The sequence below is a fragment of the Sminthopsis crassicaudata genome, chromosome 4, assembly GCF_048593235.1.
Source record: "Sminthopsis crassicaudata isolate SCR6 chromosome 4, ASM4859323v1, whole genome shotgun sequence".
Taxonomy (NCBI): domain Eukaryota; kingdom Metazoa; phylum Chordata; class Mammalia; order Dasyuromorphia; family Dasyuridae; genus Sminthopsis; species Sminthopsis crassicaudata.
This window is the reverse complement of record NC_133620.1, coordinates 49,170,655-49,188,866: the sequence shown is the minus strand read 5'-3', so window position 1 is coordinate 49,188,866 and position 18,212 is coordinate 49,170,655. Positions and strand designations below refer to the sequence as shown.

Genomic DNA, 18,212 nt, shown 5'->3' with positions numbered 1-18,212 from the left:
AAACTGACAAATGGAGATTGAGATTTACCCAGGATCACACAGAAAGGCTACATTTAAACTCAGGCCCAGTTTTTCTTTCACTGTAATACATAGTAACCTAAGGTTATGAATTTGAATTCTGACTCTGAAATTTACTGTCTTCAGAATCTTGGCCAACTCCTAACGCTCTGGGCCTCAGTTTCCTCATCTACAAAATGAAGAAGTTAGACTAGGTGATCTCTGAGGTCCTTTCTAATTCTAAGCTATAGGCGGTGATTTCTGAGGTCTCTAAGATTATCTGATACTTCCTAAGCAGGGATTCTTAGCCCCTTTTGTATTCTACATCCCTTTGGGAATTAGGTAAGGCCCAGGGACTCATTCCCAGAATGCATTTCTGAAATGTATAAAATAAAATGCATGGGATTACAAAGAAAAACAGTTTTATGTTGAAATATATTTTGAGCAAACTGCATTTTGTAATTTAAAAAACAAATTTAAGGCCCTCAGGCTCAGAATTTCTAGGCTAGATAAAGTAAACCCTTATAGGGTATGAGTCGGTTAATGAAGGGTCAAAGAAATTTATTTACAAATTTAGTGCTTCAACTCAAATCTCACAACAATAGAGATACTGACTTTCATTTAAGTCACCCTTTCCCTCCAAGATCATTTTTGTATGAAATCTGAGTATGGCATAGATTTGCTGTTATTTTTTAGTGTCTACCAAAGAGATCTCATTTCCTTTATAGATGAGAGATAGATAATTACAGATAGAAATAGGTAGATTATACAAAGATAAATACATAGAAAGAAATGGATAGATAATATACATAGAGAGAAAGAAAGAAAGAAAGAAGAAAGAAAGAAAGAAAGAAAGAAAGAAAGAAAGAAAGAAAGAAAGAAAGAAAGAAAGAAAGAAAGAAAGAAAGAAAGAAAGAAAGAAAGGAAGGAAGGAAGGAAAAAGAGGATGAGAGAGGGAGAGAGAGAGATGGACATAGGCATATAAAGAAAAAGAGGATGAGAGAGGGAGAGAGAGAGATGGACATAGGCATATAAATAGTGGATAGAGAGAGAAATGATGGTGAGAGAAGGGAGAGAAAGAGAAAGAGGAAGGGAGAGAGAGAGAAAGAGAAAGGGAGAGAACATGCATCTTCTAAATGCTTATTTGGGTCAGGCTCCATGTTAAGTGCTAGAACACAAATACAAACAAAAAGAAAGATAGAACCTGCCTTCAAGGAGTTTACAGTGTGATGGGGGAAGACAATGTGTAATAGGTGCTGAAAAGAAGGGTGAAGCTAGAGAGGAAAAGTGTCATGACTGGCCCTGAGGACAAACTCCTCAAATGGAGTTTCTAGATGGGAACTCATTAATCAAGGTGGGGAGGGGGGGGAGAGTAATGGCCTGTATACAGACCAACATAGTAATAATTATCATTATTCTGAAAATCTCTATAAAACAAAACACAACAAAAAGTTCCAACCACAAATGAATCTATTTATCTTCAAGCAATATTGGGTCCAGAAAACAAAATGTCATCAATATGAGGTGGCTTTTCAGAATTAGTTGCAATGGGATTTGCCGGTACGTTTATTTCTGTTCAATGTTTTGGTGTTCTTCTCAACGAGTCTCACTATGTTTGGTACAACCTCCCTGACTGACACACCAACCTCATGGATGAGAAAACTCCTAATTGAAGCTAACTTTCCCTCCCATTCCACCCCATAGCTGTTAGAATTAAGCAACTATTGTCCTTGATATCCTTTTGAGCAAGCCTTCTTATTGGTTTGGGCTAAAAGTGAACTAAGAGTGCCCTTCTATTTTCCAAAGCAGCAGTATGAAGAGCGGTTTCTTCGAGAAGAAACCGTGTCTCAACAAGTCAACGCCATTGATCTCCTTCCTCTTCAGCCCCCTGCTCCTCCAGAGGCCCTGACACCACGGAGGCCCCTCCAAAGGCAGATCCATTTAAGGGGTCGGCCAGCCTCCAAACCCACTGTCATACGGGGCATCACCTATTACAAGGCCAAGGTTTCTGAGGAAGAGAATGACATCGAAGAGCAGCGTGAGTTGGGGCTAGCAGGGTCTCCCATGGGAAAGAAAATGGTGGAATGGGGCCGGCTGTTTAGTTGGAAAGCAATGAGTGGACTCATAATGAGAAAGATAGATTTCTTCTTAGATTTGCCTCATGTCAGCTTTTCTATTGCTATGACTTCTTAGAAGCCAACATTCCTTCTCTATTGCTGGATGTGAATTAGCTGTAAATATTCAGGTGTCTCTGTGATTGGCTGCATGATTTTGAACTTCATGATTTGATCACTTCAATTTTCTGAACCTCCATCACTTCTTCTGTAAAATGAGAGGATTCAGGATGGTTTCTTAGGTCCCTTCCAGCTCAGATACTCCCTGATTCTGTGGAAGCACAGATCTCTACCACCTGCAGGGAGCACTGCTAATTTTTATAATTTGTTGAGGTCAATTAGTAGAAGAATGGTAGCAAGGGATAGTATGAAATACTTAGAAATACAATACCTTCTTCCTATGCATTTTCTCCTTCTTTCAGTGGAAATCCCCCAAACTGTTGCCATCTCCAAGGTATAGAAGCATGTTAGGAAAAGACTTCTTACTGTTTCCTAAGTACTTTGTGTTCTTATGACAACCAAATTACATCAATCCACTCAGCATGTTACAAATGAGTCTTGTGTTGTCTCTTTGGCAGAAGATGAGCTTTTCAGTGGTGAGAATTCCATGGACTTGCTTATTGAAGACCAGCTCTTGAGGCATGATGACCTGTTGACTAGTACCACCAGTAAGCCGACCACAGTGGGAGGCCTGTCTACCACCCACAGTACTGCCATAACAACAGACTATGGCACTCAGGCTACACCTGTCAAAGTGGCAGCCACTTTATTCCCACCTATAGCCTCTGCTGAATCTACAGTGGGAGTCACCAGGGCCCCTTTGGCCACCTCAAGCAACCAACTCCCAGTGGTACCTACAAGTACAGAATCCCCAGATGACATCCTTGGGGTTACTGGTGAACTGACCTCCCAGGTACCAACAACCACAGTGGCACAAACCACCATCCAGGAACCACTGACCACGGAGACCTTTACAACAGTTGCCATGGATGTAATGGCAACAAGCACTCATATTGCCCCACTTTCTCCTACCACCATCGGGACAGGGACCGAGGACCCACTTGGAGTAGACACGGCTTCTGCTGGAAAAGGCACAACTCCCTCCAGCCCTACTCTAAGCCCAGAGGAAGAAGATGACATCAGGAATGTGATTGGTGAGTTGTCTCTTCCTGAGCCAGATTAATGAGCTTGATGTGGGTGGAAGTTCTGCATGTTATATAAGAATGGGAATTAATTTTCACTGTTCCAAAAAAGGTGAATTGTTTCTATTTATAAAATAAATGGGCTTTATGTCACTATGAGAGGCAGCAGCTGAACTTCATAGTCAACAAGAAGAAATTTTTAAAAACAGTTCTAAACTTTCACCAGATTCTGCTTTCCAAGGCTTCCTGGAGTGAATAGATAAAAACAGGCAGAAAGCCAGTCTTGGTGGTACTACCTTGTATTCCTTGGTACTGGGGAAGCTGAGGTTGGTGGATTGTTGAAATCAGGAGTTCTGAGTTGTAATGCAGCTAAAAACCATGGGGTATCTGCATTAAGTTCTTCATCAATATGGTGAGTGTCTGGGAGTGGGATGGAGGGACAATACACCATGTTATTTTAATAAGGGGAAGCTGAGCCAGCTCAGAAAGAGAAGAAATCAAAACTTTCTATTCTCTCAGAAGTGGTTGTGCCAGAGAATTGTAGGAACTTGATTATGGGAATCTTGCATTAAAAGTCTCTAAACTTTAGTTTGTAGAAGCTCGAAGAATGACCTGATAACTGCATGCAATGCTAACAGCTATACTAACCTTCTAGAATTCCACCTAATCCCATGTTCTTACCAAGGAATAAAAACACCCTTTTTCTCTCTGTAATATAGTGTAGACAATCTAGGACTTAAAAATATAGAGTTTTGTTAGTAGATAATGAAGGGTGAACATAATAGAAAACAGATTGTGGTATGATTGGTTACTAAAGTCGGAAAATGGTAGTTCCCAAATCCTATTCATATCCTGTCTCATCCATCCAGATGTTTAGAAAGTTGACTTTTTCCTTCCCCAAATATCCAGAATGTTGGTAGCAAGGGGTAAAAGGTTGCTAGGGAATAACTCTCTCTCAGGGTGACAATATCATAATGTTAACTTTGAAGTCTTCTTTGTTGATGTCCAGACTGATTTGGGACTTTTCCATTGCTCCCATATCCTACTTCCATTCAGGGTATCTCTCCACTATCCCTCTATATTATCTCTCCATATCACCTTGATATTTCTAGCATTAACAAGATCTTCTGACATTGATTCCAATTAATGAAGTGTCAATCTTGCAGGAATTCTGAAATCTCTATTTGCATTATCCTAAAGCCTGAAACTTTGAAGGCAGGCTACTTCTTAAATAAATAAATAAACAAACATTGATAAATAAATTGCTAAATAAACAGATAAGTTTTTTTTTTTCAGGCACCATCATCTAATAATATTATATATTTATTTAGGTGTACAGGGCCAGAATTGTAATTCTGGCTTCAGGGGGTATTGCAAATGAGACCTTGCTTATGTGGATAGACTCAAGATATTAAATAAATAAACAGAAATTTTGGGGGATTCCCCCCCCATGAGTTATCCAATTTGTTGTAGGAAATTTTGGAAAGTTTTTGTTTTTTGAGCAATCATTTATAAACACTCATCTCGGACAACGGTTCCCTACATGCTGATGATTTTTTTGATCATTTTAATCCAACAAACATTTGTTGAGTTCTTGATATATGAAGTATAAAAGACAAAGTGGGATAGTAGGTATGGAATCAGGAACACTTAGCCCCCAGTCCCATCTCTGACATTTATTTGTGTTAAATGACTATGGGCAAGTCACTTAATATATCAACAACCCAGGCTGTTTTGCAAGGTCATTTTAGAAATGAGTTGTTAGTATGGATAAACAGAGGGAGATTCTACATGAGGAATTTCCCACATTGTTAATATTATAAATTCAGGCCAAAAGAAAAAATGTACAAGGTACTGTGCCAAGTGATAAAGGACAAAAAGACATGGTATCTGCCCTCCCCAAGTTTACAGGGAGATAAGATGGGGAGATAACAGGGAAATAAAACACCTGTGCAGATAAGTAAAATGCAAAATAGCAATCCGGAGAAAGTGCTATGAGGAGCCCAAAATAGGAAAAGCATCCTTCTAACTTCAAGAATCAGTGGACGCTTCAGGGAGGAGGTGACATTTCAGCTGAACTTCAAATAAGATTCAAAAGGTGAAATGAATTTGGGGGCATCCCAGCATTAGCTGATGATGTGAGCAAAAGCAGAGAAAGATGGAACAGATTTGATCACTGGTGAGTACATTAGTTTGAGAGAAGTATAGAGCATTTGAAAAATAAAAGGAAATAAGTCTGAAGAGGTATGTTGGAACCATGTTATAAAATGTCTTGAGTGCCAAATTATGGAGTTAAGACTTTAATCAGTAGGCAATGGGGACTTATGGAAGGATTTTAAGCTAAGGAGTGATATAATTATGGTTCCATAGGCATTAGGAAGAGTAATCTGGCAGTTGTATGAAGTATGAATTGGAATAGGGAAGAATTAGAGACAAAGAGACCAACTAGAAAGTAATTGAATTCACTTAAGGTCTGCCTTGGGATGGTGGCAATTGGGAGAGAAAGGAAGGGACAGGTGGGAATTAGAATTGATTAGAATTCAAAAGCTGTTTGGATAGAGGAAGAGATTACCTTCAGATATTGAGCCTGATTGGCAAGGTTTTGTGACGTTGCCAGCAAAAAGTAAAACAGTTCTCTCTCAAAAAGCTTATATTCTAATTCTATAATAGTATTATATTCTATAATAATATTCTAATATATGTGGAGAAGACCACATATAGCAGGAGAGCAGAGAAGGTGGAGGGGGAAGAGGCAGTAGGACCCAAGTTGGGACAAAGTAAAAAAGTTATACAGAATCAGGAATTGAGTTGGCTTAGAGGGCAGCTTGGCTGGTGCTTTTAGTGATAATAGAGCAGGCAGAAAGAAGAGCAAGTTTCAGAGGAGGGGGCTAGCATTGTAAGAGTAAGGGAAGATGATAAATTCAGTTTTGAATATGCTCAACTTGAGGTATTAGCCAAATAACCTAGGTAGAAATGCCTAGCAGATAACTGAAAATGTGAGTCAGGGAGCTAAGAAGAGAGGGAGATCAGGGGGAAAGAATCTTTTGAAAAGAATTAGTCCTTGATCTGTGGTTTCTTCATTGTAATCATTCATTCATCTATTCATAGATTGATTCATTCATTCCACAAACAATTCTCTAGCACCTACCTGTGTCAAGAACTATATCAAGCATCGGGAAAAGAAAGAATACATACTTTTAGGAGCTTATATTTTTTTGAGGGGAGGGAAGAAAGAGGTAGATAAATGCATGTATTCAGATAAATAAACATGTACCAAGTACATGCTTCCAGATAAATATATATATATAAAGTGAATGCATGTATCCAGATAAATAAATATTTACAAAGTAGATGCATTAATATACAAATATATGATTAATATACAAAGTATATGTGTATATCCAGATAAATAAGTATAGACAAAGTAGGGCATTCCAGATAACTACAGACAAAGTGGACATATCTTTTCAGATAAATAAATGTATACAAAGTGAATACATGTTTCTGGGTAAATATGTACAAAATGAATGCATGTATCCAGATAAATAAAGACAAAGTGGATGCATCTTTACAGATAAATAAATATATGCAAAGTGAATGAATGTTTTCAGATAAATAAATATATAAAGTAGATGCATGTTCCCAGAGAAATAAATAGATATGAAGTAAATGCGTGTTTCTGGATAAATAAATATATGCAAAATAATGTCAAATGAGAGGAAGGCATTAAAACAACTAAAGAATCTGGAAAGTTTAAGCTGAGTTTTGCTAAAGGTCCTTTGAGGCAAATTCTATGAGATGGTAAATTTGAGGCACAGACACCATTTTGCAAGCTGAAAATGGAGTTATGGTATTACTAGGATTAGAATTAGAAATAGGTTAGGATTAAAGTTTGTTTCTTGTGGATGTGCTCTTGAGGAGTACACAGGTTAACAGAAGATGTATCATGCAAACAGTCATATAAAAAGAAGATAAAGACAGGGAAGGTTTAGAGGTTACCCTAGAAGAAAGATACTTAGGTAAAGGAGGACCAGGAAAGGTTTATTATGGAAGATGGGATTTCAATTGAGAATTGAAAAAAACCAGAAAGCACAAATGAAAAAGGAGTGAATTCCAGGCCAAAAAAGGTCAGACAATGAAAAGTCTGGGAGTCAGGTGATGGAGCGTCTTGTGCGACGGTGATTTTAACCCAAGAATAATCAATCTACTGTTTTGCCTTGGCAGTTATAAAATGAGATGATCTGTCCAGTTCCCAGCTCTAACATCTGGTGATGCTGTAGCTAACCATTGAGTATGAGCCTTGACATTTCTAGGACAATTTCAAATGTGTTTTTTTAATGGGTCTGCTTTTAAATGGAGACACCATATTCCATTTATTTTAAACCTGGCTTTGTGACACTCCAGGCTGTCTCTAATCATTCCTTTCCCTCCTACCCCACCCACCCCCAATATTACAAATCTCCCAAAATAAAATAACTTTTTTGCTAACTTTAGCAGCAAACATAAATTGGCGCCAGACAGTACTTTAGTCAAACAAACAATGACAGACTGGAGAAGCTATGAAAGGGTGGGAATTGTCGCTTAGTTCTTGCTTCTCTCTGACAACTGCCGGCAGCCCCAAACTTGGATGTGATCTGGGAAGGGAATGCAGAATGCAGTCAAATCTCCCTGCTCGCCACGTGGTCAATGCCTTCCCAGTTTCCCAGACCTACAATTTCTGGTGCCTTTGCATGGAGTGAGAATGGAGGGGGGGTTAGAGAAAAAGGATTCTTGGGGTTAAGAAAACAGACTTTGTCTAGCTTTTTGCTTAGTGAAGAGACTGAAATTGTCCCTAAAAAGTATAAACTTAATAGTCCCCATCTTTCCACTTTCTCGCACTAGATTGGAAAGCAGACTACTCCTGGAGGAAGTATGTGATAAAGAAGCATCCAAACCTTCCACTATGCCCTGGCACCCTAACCTATAGTTGGTAGACAAAAGTGATACAATCACTTGCTTTGTATGGTGCCTTAGAAAACAGTAACAATGGCAAGATTGGTCCCAGAATTTTCCCTATCACCTTCCTTAAGTAACTCAATATTCAGGAATCTCTACTCCACTCCCACCTACTCCCACACCAAATTCCACGGATATATATTGTGGCCTCTGTGACTGTCCAAGCTCAATTTCAAACCCAAAGTCAGATCTTTGAAAACTTCTGAAAATTCAAACATCTTGTAACCTTCACCTAAGAGATACTGAATTGGCTTGGTGTGATGGAATTCTGACCTCCCAGTCAAAATACCTAGATGCTAATCCTGCTTTTATTCTTGGACAAATAATTTCTGGGCTTCACTTTTCTTATCTGTGAAATGAGGAGATGGGAATAGATCATTCCAAAGGTCCCTGCCAATGCCTAAATTCTGTGGTTTTGGTTTATAGTGCTTTCCTAGACTTTTTTTTCCTTTTCCTATTAGAAAATAATTCTTTCCTAGAGTTTTGAAATATTTGGTCCAATGAGCCCATGAAGTAAAAATTAATGTGATTGTTCTCTGAAACAGTCTTAGAGAAGCATCATCCTTTGTTTTCTGTGTCCCAGCCCAAAACATTTTCTTCCTCTTGAAGATGAAAGGATGTTCTCTTTACTTTTCCAAAATTCCAGATTGCTGCCAAGGATGAGAAAATTGAAATGACCCTCATTTTTAACTTTCTGGCAGGAATGTCTGGACTCTAAAGTGTTATTTTGGCCCCAGCTTTCCTAACTTCAAAATAAAAAATTGCCTTCCATCCATCCACCAAACCTGTTTATCAAGGGGACCAGAAAGAATTGGGACCTGAAGGAGGAATCGGGAGATGGCAGTAATTGATGGTCAGAGTAGCTTCAGGAAACCAGCACTACCTAGCTTTAAACTTGTAACTCCTCTCTAGCTTTGTCAGGATGGACACTTCTGGACTTGAGAGAAGAGAGAAAGAAGATTGGTCTGATGATGCTTTTTAGTAAGAAGAGGCAATCCCCATCTGTGATCGGGATGCCCTACTTGTGGGGTTATTTATGTGGAACATGTTACCACCATCAGGGAGGCGAGGCAGAGTAGCTGTGGGCCCATGGAAGCAGTCAGTGCTGCCAATAGATCTTACAGAGCATCTTAGTCTACTTTTTGCTGAAGTTATCTAAAAGGCAATAGATAAAAATATAGGGAAATCCAGAACCTTGGGTCTGGTTTTCCTAAATTAACCCAATTTCAATGATGGCAGAATTGAGTTCTGTGACAGAAGGATGAACAAGACTAGCTAAGGAGACATCTTCAAAGTAGAGTATCACAGTCCTAAGTAGAGTGGTGCCATTATCAGTATGTTAGTGTATATTTCCCTTGGTCTAGTGTTTCGGGAGGGAAGACTTGTATGTTGAGATATTCTTTAAGCTACTTGGTGTCTTAGGTACAGAAAACACCCAAGGGATTGGTTAATAAAATTCTGTTACAAGGCTGACAACAGCTGTGACCTAGATAGTACCATTCGAAGCTTTCTTTATTCTTTTGGCTGAGTTTCTATCAGAGATCATGGGACCTTGCCAGGAAGAAGGATTCATTAAGCAAGTCCTTGTTGTGAAGAATGATGTGGAAAGTCTGTTCAGGTCATCCCAGGGAGTCACAACCCAGAACTCTCTCCAAAGTTTCTTGTTGCCAAATCTAATGAACTTTTCTCAATACCTTGATCTCTCTGCAGCACCTAATACTACCAAGTGCCTGGATACCCTTTCTCCCTCTTCTGGCTTTTAATGGTGTTTCTCTCTCCTGCTTCTCCTCTTCTCTCCACTCTTCTTTTTAGTCTACTTTTGCTCATTCCTCATCAGTGTCCTCCCCCTTAAGCATGGGTATACTCCAAGGCTTTGTTCTGGGACATCTTAGCTTCTCTCTTTCTCCACTTTCTCAGTTGGTAAAATGATCATCCATCCCTGCCATGAATTGAATTCTCTCATCTATGCAGATGACTCTTAGGTCTTTCTATTCATCATTTCTCTCCTGTGTTTCAGCCTCACATCACCACTAACTGCCTGTTGGGCACTTCAAACAGGATGTTCTGTAGACATCCCAGTATGTCTAAAACAGAGCTCATCATCTTTCCCCCAGAGCTACTCTTTCTCTCAACTTCCATATTTCTGTCCAAGGCACTGCCATATTGCCATATTGCCATGACTTCTCATTCTCTCCTATTCCATCTTTTCAATCGGTTCCCAAATCTTATCAATCTTATCTCCATAATCTCTCCTGTATTCCTCCTGCTTCAACTCACACAAACTACCACCCTAGTTTAGCTCATCATCTCCTGAATTATGGCAAGATCTTCCTTGTTCAGGTCTCACTGTACTTTGGTCTATTCTATATAGGGCTGCCAGAATGATTTTGCTTAAACACAGACTTGACCGTGCCATTCCTCCAGTAAGTAAATGCCAATGGCTTCCTCTTACCTAGAATATAACATTTAAAGATTACCATTTAAAGCCATTCACAAGATGGCTCCTGCCTACCTCTTCAACCTTATTACATATTTATTTCTCTTTCCTTCCTTTATAGTCCAGCCAAATGGCTATCCTTATGGGTCTTATATATAACACTGGTGCTCTTGCATTAAGCTTAGAATGCATTCCCTTCTTACTTTCACCACTATTTACTTAATGATTCAGTTCAAGCATTCCATCCTCCTTTCTTCTAAAATTACCTTGAATGTGTATGTCTATATATACTTATATATATATATATATATATATATATATATATATATATATATATAGTTTCTTCTCCTACCTACTCCCAATCCCTCCCTCAAGAAAATACAATTTCCATGAGTTCAAGAACTTTATTTTTAAGTAATTAATTAATTTTTTCATTAAATGAAAATTTGCTATCTCTCACTTCTAACCCTTTTTCTCCTTCTTCCCCCCTCTCCCTCTCCTTCCTCTCCTTTTTCCTCTTCCTTTTGCTTTCCCTCTCCCTCTCCCTCCTTTCTTCCTTCCCTCCCTCCCTCTCCCTTTCTCTCTCTCTCTTCCTCCCTCTGCCTCTATTCTTTCTCTGTCTGTGTATGTGTCTCTGTCTCCCTCTGACTCTTTCTCTCTCTCTCTCCTTCTCCTTCTCTCCTCTTCTCCCTCTCCCTCCCCTCTCTCTCTCTCTACTTCTCCTTCTCCTTCCCTTTCTTCCTTCCTCCTCCCCTCCCTCTCTCCCCCTTTCTCTCCCTTCCTCTCCCTTTCCCTCGGCCTCCTCTCTCTTCTCTCTTCACTGAGAAAACAACAACCACCACCACAAAACACAAAGTACTGCTTATAAACATATAGTCAAGCAATAAATTCCCACATTGACTTGGTCCAAAAAGATATGCCTCAGTGACTTTTCCTGCTTTGTACTTAGCATGTAATTGGTGGTCAATAAATGCTTCCTTGCTTGATTGATTGGGATAGATCAAGGAACTCATAGAAGCATTCTGGGCGTTTCATTTCTTACCAAGAATCTTGGTGGCGCCTGAACATTGGGAGAAGAAAAAGTGGTGGGTCTCCATTTGCCTGTGCCTGGATGAGGCCATTCATCCCTTGCAGACAGATCGGGTCAGAGCTTGGGAGGATGCAAAGTTTGAGCTAATTGTTGATTGGCAGCAAAGATCCTTCCAAATGCCAGTGAATGAGCTATTTTCCATCAAAGCTCTGAAGGCTGAGTCTAGCCAGGGACTTGATTTTATTGTTACAATGGATGAGTTCAACTGTAAGAGAATGAGCTGCTGGCCTTTGTACCAATCCCCTGACTGTTTCTAAAAGGCAAAATCATGACTGTTTTAGTCTAACTTGGACCTGACAAACCTCCCACAAAGCTGTTTACACACGACTTTGCACACAGCTACTGAGCCTGGTTGGAAAAATATAGAGGCAATAAAGGGGGGGAGAGGGAAGGAAAGTGAGTTTTAATGGTCAACAACAAGCATTAATTAAGCACCTACTATGTACCAGTCACTGTGCTAAGTGTTGGGGATACAAAGAAGAGCAAAAGACAATCCCTGTCCTCAAGGAGCTTATAATCCAATGAGGGAAACAACATGTGAGGAATAATGTACAAACAAGATAAATTCAAGACACGTTGGAGATAGTGCATAAAGGAAAGGCATATAGTAAGGAAGCTCAGGAAAGGGAGAATGTTAGTTGAGACTTCTTAAAGGAAGCCACAAAACCATGAGGTAAAGATAGGGAGGGAGGGAATTCCATGCATGCAGCATGGCCAGTGGCTGATGAAGTGCAAGATTTGGAGTCAGAGATTTTGTTCAAATCCTATTTCTGACATTTCTCAAGTATATGACTCTAGACAAGTCAAATTAATTCCAGTTTCTTCTGAAAAGTGTGAGGAGATAAAAATACTTAGTTGTTGTGAGACTCAAAGAGATAAATGCAAACATTTTTATATAAGGTTTTCTGAAGGTCTTAATTCAGCTTTAAGCTTTAATAGCTTCCCAAATGAATGTTAAACACTAATACTTTAAAACTGCCCTAATCTCAAAGGTCTGCCTCTGCTATTGGTGCTGGCTCTATAAGCACCAGGCTTGGGAAACAGGCCAACAGGCCTGCAGGCCTGGTGATCCTGGAGCTGGGACAGAAAATAGATCTAGCCTCCAAGCTGCCCCAGGCCTCCAGGGTGGATGAGGAGGGCCAGCTTTGCACAATCTGCTTTCGTGGCTTGAAATTTAAAGCAACTCACTGGGGACCAATGAGTGCCCTGAGGTAACACATTAATGGAATCTGCCAAAGCTGACCTGAAACTCTGAGTCACTTTTGTCACAGACAAGCAAATATTCTTTTCACTGCCATTTCTGAGACATTGGGGAGGCCACTGACTGTCAATTTTGTTTCTCTAGATGGAATGGCTAAGCTGGGGGGAAAAAATTTGACATAGGTCAGTATAAAATGTGGCTCTTAAGTCTTGGGTTTAATTTTTTCTTCATCAATGATATCAGGCCAAGTCCATTCAAGAGAATGATAATTCTTTCCAAGTTGGTGTGTTGGAAGGAAGAAAACAAGCATTTATTAATCATCTACTACGTGTCAGGTTCTATGCTGAGCACTTTATAAATTTTATCTCATTTGACCCTCACAATAATGTTACGTGGTAGGGGCTGTTACTATCCCCATTTTATAGTTGAGGAAACTGAAGTTGACAACTGTTAAGTGATTTGCACATGGTCACACAGCTAATAAGTATCTAGGACAGGATTTGAATTCAAGTCTTCCTGATTTCAGATCCAATTAAATCTACCTAGAAAGCCTTCTGATAAGCTTGAGCAACTAAACACTGATTCTAGTAAGGCTGCCCTTACTTCCAGTTATACACTGGTTAGAGAATTGGACCAGAATATTCTGAGTTCAAATAACAGGATCAAGTGAAATCATATTTGTAAACCACTTTGCAAACCTTGCTAGCTATTATTATTAGACTGTGTTTTTGGAACTCCTGAAATTATTAGTCATAGGATCTTAGGCTTAGAGCTGGAAGGGACATTATAAGTCACCTTGGCTAATTCCTTTGTTTTATGGATGAGGAGACTGAGGTCCAGTGAGGTGCCATGATTTTGCTCGAGGCCACTTTGACAGTAAGTGATAGAAGTGCTTGGTTATAGCCCTCATTGGGCACCCTGAAGTAGAACCACCAATATGATCACTGGCATGTTTTACTAGACTTGGCTCTGAATGACTGAATTGTGCATAAAAATCCATTCCACTCCCAGAGCACGAATTTTTACTTTGCTTGTGAGCATTTTGGAGAACCACCCTATAGGCTCCAAAGGAAATCTCAGATGAGCTCTTTAAAAGTTTAGCTTGTTGCCCAGAAAAGTGAGTGCCCAGTAAAAGGGATTGTGCTCATTTGTGTGAGTATGGCATTTGTTAAATCAATCACATGGCTTAACTTCATACAACAAATTGATCCTCAGACCGCCAAAAGCCTACGCCCAGCCCTGCCACCAGACCCACTTCAAGACACAGCCTGCTGCCTCTGGCATCTGACCTTGGCACCCACCCTTCATAGGCCCCATCAGGCCTTCAGCTTATCTCTGTTTCCTCTTCTTCTTGGCATATAGTCTTGTTCGCTGACTATGAGGTCACCGCAACATGAGGTTACCACCGCAATGTACTAGAGAGAGAAAAACTGCACATAGCTGGTCTCTTGAAGTGCTTTAGCCCTAAATCTAATCAACAGTCAATATCATGCCTCTTGAGCATATATAACCACCCCCCCTTCAAATACAGCTTCTTCCTATTCTAATGACCAGTCTAGAGTTCTGCTATGAAGTAAGCACATATGGCCAGACTAGCACAAACTTTCAGCATAGTTATTTTCCTTGTCCCTCCCTTAGGACTATCTGGGCATTTCAACAGATGCTACCCCGATCCATCAATCATGTGGGATTCAATCAACACTTAGCAAATAGCTGTCTAATCTCTGCAAATTGTTATCAGTCCACAAAGATGTTAACACCATGTTCAATGAGAGAATGTGTGTTGGTTGACTATATATTTTGTTAAGAGTTTTATTTTTATTTTTGTCTTTTCCTAATGGGGTAGGGAGAAAAAATAAATGATTGTTAATTGAAATTGAAGTTTAAAAACCATGAAAAATCCTTTCTTTCTAAAACCAATACTTAAGTTGATCCTTTCTTCCTTCTCTTCTTCCTCTTTCTCCTCTTCCTTCTGCTTTGCTTTTTCCTCATCTTCCTCCCCTTCCTTCTTCCTCTCCTCCTCCTCCTCCTCTTCCTCTTTTTCCTTCTCTTTCCTCAGCTGAAGTACTATCTTTCTAGAAGGACAATCAAGCCAAAGTCACCAATATAATTTGGTTTGGGAGACACCAGACAACATAGGTATCTCTCTGATAAAAATTTTATACAGTTCCTATTAAGTAAATTTTGTATTCCTTTGAACTATCATTCAAAGCTTTCGACAATCTTGGCCCCTTCTCTCTCCTTTTCAACCTTATCACTTTATCCTCCTCCATGTATTCTAGAGTATTCTCTGCTGCATTTCTCCCTGTGGTATAAAGCCCAATTCAAATTCTGCTTCTTTGAAGCCCTCTCTATTCCCTATGTCAGAAAGCCTCATATAGACTTTTCTTTTGCATGATTATATTGCATTTACATAACAATGTGTAGCATAGTCATATGCATTTGTGCCTCAGCCCCCATTAGACCAAATAAAAGCTCTCTGGTGAGGGGGCTATATCTTAGCTAATTCCCCAGTACCTAGCATGGTGCTCTGTACACAGTAGACATTTAATCATTGAAAGATTCCATTGAGCTCCAGGATTCTATGACTTGAGTTCCAAAAGGTTAGGGATTAAATGTCCCTACATCAGCCCCAGACACAAGGTCCAGGATTCCTCCCCCAGATGTATGAAAGGAACAGATCATATTCTTTGAGGAGTGATTTTTACATCCTATCCATAAACAATTCTATCCACCTTGGTCTCTAGGCAGTCCCTCCATTAGGCAATATACTGATGCTTATTAATTAGCCAATGAGGGAAAGCCTCGGGGCTTGCCCAATAGTAATGAAGTAGTCAGCCTTATGGAGTGGTCAGCCTCCTTTGTTGCTTCTGGACTGAGTCTTCCTCACATGAGGCTTATTCATTGTTTGCTTAACATTTTTTTTTCTTGATTCTCATAGGAAGGTGCAAAGACACCCTCTCCACAATTACTGGTCCCACTACTCAGAACACTTATGGGAGGAATGAAGGGGCTTGGATGAAAGATCCCCTGGCCAAGGATGAGAGAATTTATGTTACTAATTATTACTACGGCAATACTCTGGTGGAGTTCCGAAACTTGGATAACTTTAAACAAGGTATGTGCCCTAAGTCACCCCAAGGGATTCCTCTGAGGGAGAGTCCAATCCCTTCTTCAGTTTAGACCATGGCTTAGTCAGAGAATAGAATATACAATGAAGTCAGGAGGGTTCTTTAGCCTGGTCATGTGGGTAAGCAGTATGGATCCCTTGAAAATTGGGGCAATTGGAAATGTACTTTAGCATTAGTGTCTCTTTGAGTGAGGAAAAGCTGAAGAGGAACTGTTGATAAAGATACTAAGTTGGGATGTTCCTGCTCAAGCCTTTTGGGGTCTTACATGCCTTAGAGTTATCTGTTTCTCACGCTCTCTGAACTCGGCTCCCCAAGAGCCACTCAGAGATGAGAAGAACAGCCTTGTTTCTCTTACTTGATTATCCTTCCTCCCCTTTGATTTGATCATCGCCTCTTCCTGCCCTCACCTATAGGTCGTTGGAGCAACTCCTACAAACTTCCATATAGCTGGATCGGCACAGGCCATGTTGTGTACAATGGGGCCTTTTACTATAACCGTGCCTTTACTCGCAATATCATCAAGTATGACCTGAAGCAACGGTATGTGGCTGCATGGGCCATGCTCCATGATGTAGCCTATGATGAAGCCACACCTTGGAGATGGCGGGGCCACTCAGATGTGGACTTTGCAGTCGATGAGAATGGCCTGTGGCTTATCTACCCAGCTCTGGATGACGAGGGCTTCAGCCAGGAGGTCATTGTTCTTAGCAAGCTCAACTCCGTGGACCTGAGCACACAGAAGGAGACCACTTGGAGGACCGGCCTCCGGCGGAACTTCTATGGGAACTGCTTTGTTATCTGCGGGGTACTCTATGCCGTGGATAGTTATAACCAGCGCAATGCCAACATCTCCTATGCCTTTGACACCCACACCAATACCCAGATAGTACCAAGGTTACTCTTTGAGAACGAATATTCTTATACCACCCAGATAGACTACAATCCCAAAGATCGCCTACTGTATGCCTGGGACAATGGCCATCAGGTCACCTACCATGTGATCTTTGCCTACTGACACCTCCTCCTATGCAAGTTGGGGAAGAAAAGGGGTCGCTAGCACCTTTGTGTGTGTGTGTGTGTTTGTGTGTGTGCGTGGGTGTTTGTATGTGAGTGTGTGCCTGAAAGATTATTATTATTTGTACAAATTTGTACAAAGGGTGAAATGACAATTTGGGTCTTTTTCTTAACATGGATTGTAGATCAATCCCTTATATGTGCTGGTCTCTTCTATTTTTTTTTAAGTGCAAATGTGCAGTTCTATTTGACCAGTAACCACTCTTCCTCTAATCCTAACCCCTCCATCTTCCATTTCTTATTCTCAGATTATAAAAACAGGGATTCCTTCATTAGGTAATAAAACCCATCTGGATCAGGCAAGAGGAGAGGAAGAGAGAGGTTCAAGTGGAGAAAAAACAAAATGAAATATATTAATAATGAGCTTTTTTTTTTAATCATGAAGACTTAAGATTGTGTTTTAAAAAGTTAAAAAAAAATCCAACCTGCAACAAATACTTTTTTTAATAAAAAAGATATAAAAGCTATGCCCCGAAATTGACTTTTTTGTTGTTTATTATGGCTATAGCTGGTTGTAGATGTCTGTGTGATTGTAGATATCCTTAATAAGGGAAACAGTTGTGGTCCTGCTTGACCACCCATCACTGAATAGAATCATTAGCTTCACATGGATGCCTTGAGCATAACTAGAATCTACACTGAAGATTTCTCTGTTGGGGACCATTTGAAAATGTCAGCCTTCCCGCTCTAGCTTTTTGGTACTATTCCCTCCATTTATACCACTATACCCATCTTTTTGGTCACACACACACACACACACACACACACACACACACACACACACACACATTTCTTTCTCCCTGAGACTTTGCTTTGATAGGTACCTAGCCAAATATTCCTGCTTCTGGATTCAAAGAAGATTGCTAGCCTTGAAACCAGAAAGTTAAGAAAAAATGTTTATATATCAGGCAAATGCTAGAGCCCCCCTTTTTCAGATAGTGAAATCCTCCTTCTTAGACAGTTTCAGAAAGCACTAGCCGGAAAAGTTGAAAATGACCTGCCGCAGAGGCTGGAGGGCAGAACTGGGCAGA

General features: G+C 40.1%; 1 protein-coding gene across 2 annotated transcripts in view; it reads left to right on the top strand.

Moving 5' to 3' along the window:
* Positions 1-17,648, top strand: part of OLFML2B (olfactomedin like 2B) — a 56,980-nt gene extending 39,332 nt beyond the window's left edge. The window contains exons 5-8 of one of the 2 annotated variants that reach the window (XM_074266446.1): positions 1,807-2,035; positions 2,690-3,265; positions 15,918-16,094; positions 16,521-17,648. In XM_074266446.1, the coding sequence (XP_074122547.1) occupies positions 1,807-2,035; positions 2,690-3,265; positions 15,918-16,094; positions 16,521-17,122 (1,584 nt within the window). In that variant the 3' untranslated portion in view covers positions 17,123-17,648. Of the gene's footprint in view, positions 1-1,803; positions 2,036-2,689; positions 3,266-15,917; positions 16,095-16,520 lie in introns of both variants that reach the window. The other variant, XM_074266445.1, reaches the window with a different exon arrangement.
* Positions 17,649-18,212: the final 564 nt, after the last annotated feature.